The sequence below is a fragment of the Nicotiana tomentosiformis genome, chromosome 4 (genome assembly GCF_000390325.3).
Source record: "Nicotiana tomentosiformis chromosome 4, ASM39032v3, whole genome shotgun sequence".
In the NCBI taxonomy this organism is placed as follows: domain Eukaryota; kingdom Viridiplantae; phylum Streptophyta; class Magnoliopsida; order Solanales; family Solanaceae; genus Nicotiana; species Nicotiana tomentosiformis.
The window spans coordinates 18,391,274-18,397,273 of record NC_090815.1 but is presented as its reverse complement, the minus strand read 5'-3'; the positions used below and the strand labels follow the sequence as shown (position 1 = coordinate 18,397,273).

At 35.7% G+C, this 6,000-nt stretch overlaps 1 protein-coding gene and 1 long non-coding RNA gene across 3 annotated transcripts; one reads left to right on the top strand and one right to left on the bottom strand.

The window, feature by feature from the left end:
• Positions 1-1,157: 1,157 nt before the first annotated feature.
• On the top strand, positions 1,158-3,135 carry LOC138908898 (uncharacterized). 2 transcript variants are annotated; one of them, XR_011415298.1, is made up of 2 exons: positions 1,158-2,287; positions 3,031-3,135. It is a non-coding gene; the product is annotated as an uncharacterized lncRNA (long non-coding RNA). The 2 variants fall into 2 exon arrangements; XR_011415297.1 differs by having other exon boundaries at positions 3,011-3,135.
• Positions 2,539-3,818, bottom strand: LOC138908897 (putative GEM-like protein 8). The gene is made up of 2 exons (XM_070199613.1): positions 3,069-3,818; positions 2,539-2,985 (listed from the first exon to the last, which is right to left on the bottom strand). Exons 1-2 carry the CDS (start codon positions 3,456-3,458, stop codon positions 2,794-2,796), a joined length of 582 nt encoding a protein of 193 aa, XP_070055714.1. The 5' UTR covers positions 3,459-3,818; the 3' UTR covers positions 2,539-2,793.
• Positions 3,819-6,000: the final 2,182 nt, after the last annotated feature.

Genomic DNA, 6,000 nt, shown 5'->3' with positions numbered 1-6,000 from the left:
CCTTACTACAACTGGCTCCATTTTGTGGATGATTTCTCGGGGTGGACTAGGTTGTAGTCTGTTCGGTACCTGGGTTTGACTCTGCAACTGAGCTATCACTACCTGTTGAACTTGCAACATTTAAAAAATCATACGCAAGATGATTCTGTTTACCTCAATGTTATTGGTGTCTCGAGGTGCAGATCGAGTACCACCATGAATGCTATTTCCAGGCTCAGAACATTGGTTTTCCTCAATAGCCACATGCGAATTAACGTCTAATGGTACTTTGACTTGGGCCCCAACGGCATCGACAAGCGGCCTTTTGGCCCTGGTTGTCAAGTTGTTTTTTTCTCCTTGAAGGCCAACTTCGTTGTCGATAGGTAAGGCCATTAATTGAGAGTTTATTGTTGCTAATTCGAAATCAAAGATACTTTCAACAACAAGTGTAAGAGGGTGCGTTTAGCAGATTCGTACCAAATAACTATTGTTATCCTAAGCCCCACGGTGGGCGCCAAACCATTTACCCGAAAAACGGATAGAGTTAAATTTGTACGTAATTCTAAGGGTATGTGGTATAACTTGACATAAATCATAAGAATGAATAAAAATATCGAGTGTTGACTGTAGAGAATGAAAATAAGAAAGGTTGGGAAGAAGATGATTTATAGATTAAGCAAGATGAATCAATCTATGAAAAAAATGGATTACTCTTCAATATAGAAGTGTATGATATCTCAGTTACAATGTATGAAAAAGTTGGTTTCTACAGAAATAATAACCAGTCCTTTTATAGTGGAGGGATCCTACTTTAGGTATAATTAAAAATACATAGTGGGAGACCCATGATAGTGCAGTTGCAATGGATCTTGTCTATGAGCTCGATATTGACTCGAGCTCTCGATCTTAATTCAAGCTCGATTCTGATTCGGAGCCTTGTATTGATTCAGGGACAGTGTTAGTCGGTCTCTACCTCGTAAGTTCGACAACTTCATCATAGTTCGATTTGGATTCGAGCTCGACATTGACTGGTCCCTAGGGCTCGAAACTTGATGACCTGACTTCAGACCTCAACCTGATCTTCGATCCAATGCGTTACCATTTCGAGCAGTTCGTACGAAGGACTAACCGGTTCTGACCGTATACAAAATGAACTATATAATTTGGTTTGATTGAAGTTGCTTCCTAACTGTTATAACTTCATCACGGTGTTACTATTATAATGAATTTGTTTTATTTTTATTTTATGTGCATTCAATTAATGCCTATGAAGTGTAGTAGTGTTAATGTATTTGTTCAAAATTGTATCTGTCTATGTAGGAGGCATTAGAGATGTCGGATGCATGCTTGGGCCTAAATACCCGGATTCCTTACCGTCCCTCCTGTGATACTCGGGCGAAGTACGGCAATAGTCACTTTTAAGCCCGCTATTTAAAATATATATGTAATTTACAATGTATTTAAAGATTAACCAATTCACCCAAACTTCAAAACTAAGTATCCTGGATTTGAAAATTCAGGACTTAGTGTCCTGAATTTTTAAGCTGCTAATTTGAAATTCAGGGCACTTTGTCCTGAATTTCTGAACTGCTAATTTAAAATTTAGGACATAAGATTTGAACTTCTGGTCATAATTTTTGAACTTTAAGACACGATGTCCTGAAGTTTGAACTTTGAGGTATAAACTCTAGGACGACGTGTCCTAAAGTTTGAGCGAAATTGGTTAATCTTTAAATACATTATAAACCGTGAATATATTTTTAACATGTTTAAAAGTGGCTAGCTAGTGTCACATCCACGTGATACTCCAATCGTCCCAGAGTTAGTAGGATGGTGTGGGTGTTTAAAACATGGCTATAAGTTTTGCCTTAGGGCTATTTGCTGGCTCGCTACGGGGATCAAAACGGACTGTGGGTGAGAAAATGGCAATACTGGTCTAAATGAACTGGTGCTATGATCACAATTGTGGAGATACGATCACAACATTAGTTATTTTTGCATGGTAACAGAGGAAGTTGTGATCACAACACATGACTCACGATCGCAGCAAGGCAAGGTTTGGGAGGGAGTAAGCCCAAGCTAAAAAATCACGATCCTGAGCCCGGTTGCTGCAATCGCCAAGGACCGCTATCACAGCTTTCTTCCTGGGATCTCAAATCTTCAGTATTGCTATCACTGCACAAGGCCTGCAATGGCAGCAAGGCTATTCACATGTGCAACTATAACGATTTATCACTTTTCTGGACTCCCACACCCCTAACTTGGTCCAAGAGGATGAAATCACTCCCCACTTCTTCTGAATTTCAAGGTAAGTCGTATTGAACTTGATTTAAGCTATTCCTATTATAATAACACGTGATTTAACTCTCAAATATTAGATTTTTGTTAGATACCCTATTCTGCCAAATTTTACCCAAGTACTAGGGTTTGAACTATTGAGGTATTTTGAGATATTTGACACTACCCAACTATTAGATACACTCTTTATAGATTATGGTTGGAGTATGATTATGCTGTGGGGATGATGTGAACGGGATGGATGAATCAAGATTCACTAGGTTTAATGAAAATGGTTGGATGACTATGGCCAATTCCCAAAACATGAATTAGCCTTCTGTTTGCATTAGTATTACAATAATTGTATACATCAATATTAACTCCTAAGGCTCAAATCCTACAAAACCTAAGACCTCCTTGAGCAATGGAGCTAGTTACAAGTTTGAACTGATCTGTAAATTCCTTTCTTCATCAACATTTAACATTGATGAATGGGCGAATTTGGAAACAAAATGAAAAAAGAAAAGGAGAAAAAAACTATCTTCTTAGCTTGCTTGAAGAACTTGAAATTGCCTGCTGTAGATATCTTAGAGTCTTTTGATGATTAAGGAATCCCATAAACCAGAACTCAAAATCATCCTCTGTAACTACTTGTATATACTTCTGTGATCGCTTTTTCATATTTTCACTCTCTTTTGCTTTCTTTGTTTTATTTATTGGGATCAATACCTGCAATTGTTAACCGGCCTATTAGATTATGCTTTACATGGATAGAAAATTAGAGATGAAAGAAAACCAGAGCAGAGGGGTACCTTGTAACGGATTTTAAGCAACTTTCCAGTTGGAGATAAGAGCTTTATTGATCGCTCACTGCAGAAAGCAATCTTATCAGTAGAGATGAAGAGAAGGCCTGCCATTGGACCAGCTGTCGTTGATAAATAGCATTGAGAAACCTTCAATAGCTTTTCATCATCTTTAACCTTAAACTTCTGCTTGAATATTCTTTCCAGCCCTCCTACTTGAAGAATTTTGGCCCCAAGGCTCAATTTTCCCTTCACAGTTTCTGTTAGCTTCGGGCTTAGGCTCACTGCACAATTTAAGTTAATTGTAATTTGAAATATACAAAAATCTAAGTGCAGTGCATGTTCAACCTTCCTTTCCTTTCTTTGTTTTTCCCTTTGCTTTCTGTCCATCTCTCTCATAATAGTTGTGTCCGGTCAGTTTGTGGGCACGTCAACTATATATTCCTGCTGGTACCTACAACCTCCCATGAACATAAGTACTAACGAGCCGTTTGGTACGTGGACTATATTATCCCAAGATTATCTGACTTAGACTAATTTATCTCACTTGGGAGATGGAATAAAATAATACCAAGTTTGATGGGACAAAGGTGGATAAGATGGGATATTTAGGATTAAATCTGAACTAAGTTTATACTATGTTTGGTTGACGGTATAAATTTATGCCGCATATCAAACGACCCTAATGCTACCCACCAGACGAGAAGAAATCACTTATCAAACTAAAATCACGTATCGTTTTTAGTTTTGCTTGAATTAAATCCTGGTCTCTCATGGTTTTAATCTGTCTTATTATTGCTGCATAGGTTTTGAAAATGTCTTTCTTTTAGTTGTCTGATCAATTACAGTAAACAAATCTCATTGCTGACTAATTTTGTTATCAAGATTTGGGTGCACATGTGGTGTTTCCAACTTTTGAGCTGTCAGATTTGCTTTGTGATGCAACCTGCTTTTGTAAGTAAAGCAAAAGTAAGAGAAACCTATGCGTTTTGATGTCATCTTTTCAAAACCTGAGCGATCTTTTTACTTTTTTATGCAAATCGACTCGCGTGTAATTCATTTTTTAACCATAATCTTATTTAGTATCTTCTAATGTTTAAAATCCCAATTGGTATTATCATAAGGCACTTTAACTTTTATGGATCCGAGTTGATAATTTTTTATATGTAAAAGGATTGAATAAGCATTTATTTGAAATAAAACTAATAGTTTGACTTTATACATGAATATTGTCAGTGACGGAGCCAGAATTTTCACTAAGGATGTGAAAATATAAAAAAGTACATCTATGAAAAAGTCATGAAGTGTCAATATAATATATATATATATATATACATAAAAGTTTTTTATCTATCTATACAACGTAATTTTCCTATGAAGAGGTTGAATTGTCTTTAGTGAGAAGCAAGTTGTTTTGGTTGGATGTTAATGTTATTTTATCCAGTAAACCTTACCCGCACAGTGTTATGACACATGTCTTCACATATGTTGTTATCATTAAACCGTAGTTGATTAATGCACATTATCAACAATAACAACAAATCCAGTATAATTTCATATATGAGGTATGGAAATAATAGTGTGTAGGCAGATTTTATCTCTATAGTGTGAAGTTAGAGAAACTGTTTTGGATAGAATGTGATTGCACATTAAAAGATTTCAATCTGTGCGTAGGGCCAACAGATCTTGTGCTTGTCTGTATTATATTAACTTCTCTTTTAAGGCAGCAGTTACCTTTTTTTCATCTCATCTTGAGGTGTAAAGGCAGATCTGTAGGCCATTGTATTCTGACTTTATGTTGAACCACGTACGCATGACTAATGATTTGAAATTTCTGAGTAATGCTTTGTAATTTGACCAACTTTTGCCTTTGGACGACAATAACTTGAAGAATCTAAAGAAAAAAAGTATTTAGAGATGAACTTTATGCACAAAAAATAAGTATATTTTCGGATGCATTTTCATACGCCTCTTTCGGCATAATTAATAAGTTACTTTAAAAGTATTTTTATTGTTTTGCCATGTGTTTGGATTTGTTTTTTCGAATTATGTGTTATCCAACAAGCTAGTTGGTCAAACTTTTATCGAATGTGTAAGTTACTCAAAACTTAAAATAATATGAAATCAACCTCTATTATGTACAAAACGAGAATAGATATACACAAGTGTCATAGGAGATAGTTATTAATTCATAATTTTGTAGATCTTATAATTATTTATTTTCGACTATGGGGCCTTGGGGATGAGTTCCCTTCTCTCTTATGTAACTACTTGCTAGATATATACAAATGGACATGCATAACTATTAGATAGAGTAGTAAGTACTTACTCATTCTTAAATCAGATGTCGAGTTTGGGTGTGGAGTCGCCTTTGTTAGGGAGTACTTTACCCTCAAATGTGAAACTTTCTGACTTCTGGTACAAATTCAACTTTTAGTCGAGTCCCAATACAAATATCAAACACCGGATAGAAAATATATCGGTCCCAATACGAATATTGGTTGAGTTGAGGTTGCGGTCTAATGATTGCAAATTTATTGTGTTAGTTAACATTTTACTAAGGATATTACAACAAACTTGTTTTCTTTGGGAGAGACCACCCCGTCATTTTCAAATTATCTCCTTTTCCACACATCTTGAATGATCTTTTCACAATTTAAAAGTGGTTCCTTTTCTCTTACCAATTTATTAAATGAGATAAAGCTTAGTTTAACGTTTTAAAATTTTGATATAAGATCATTTGAGAATCTTAGATTTAAAGCTCTTAGATGATAGATGCATCATTTTTTATTCAATAATGTGTTATCGTTAGGAGGTCATAGGTTCGAGCCATGAAAACAGTCTCTTTCAAAAATGCAGGTTAAGGTTGCGTACAATAGATCTTTGTGGTCCGGCCTTTACCGCGCATAATAGGAACTTAGTTCACCGGGCTGCCCTTTTA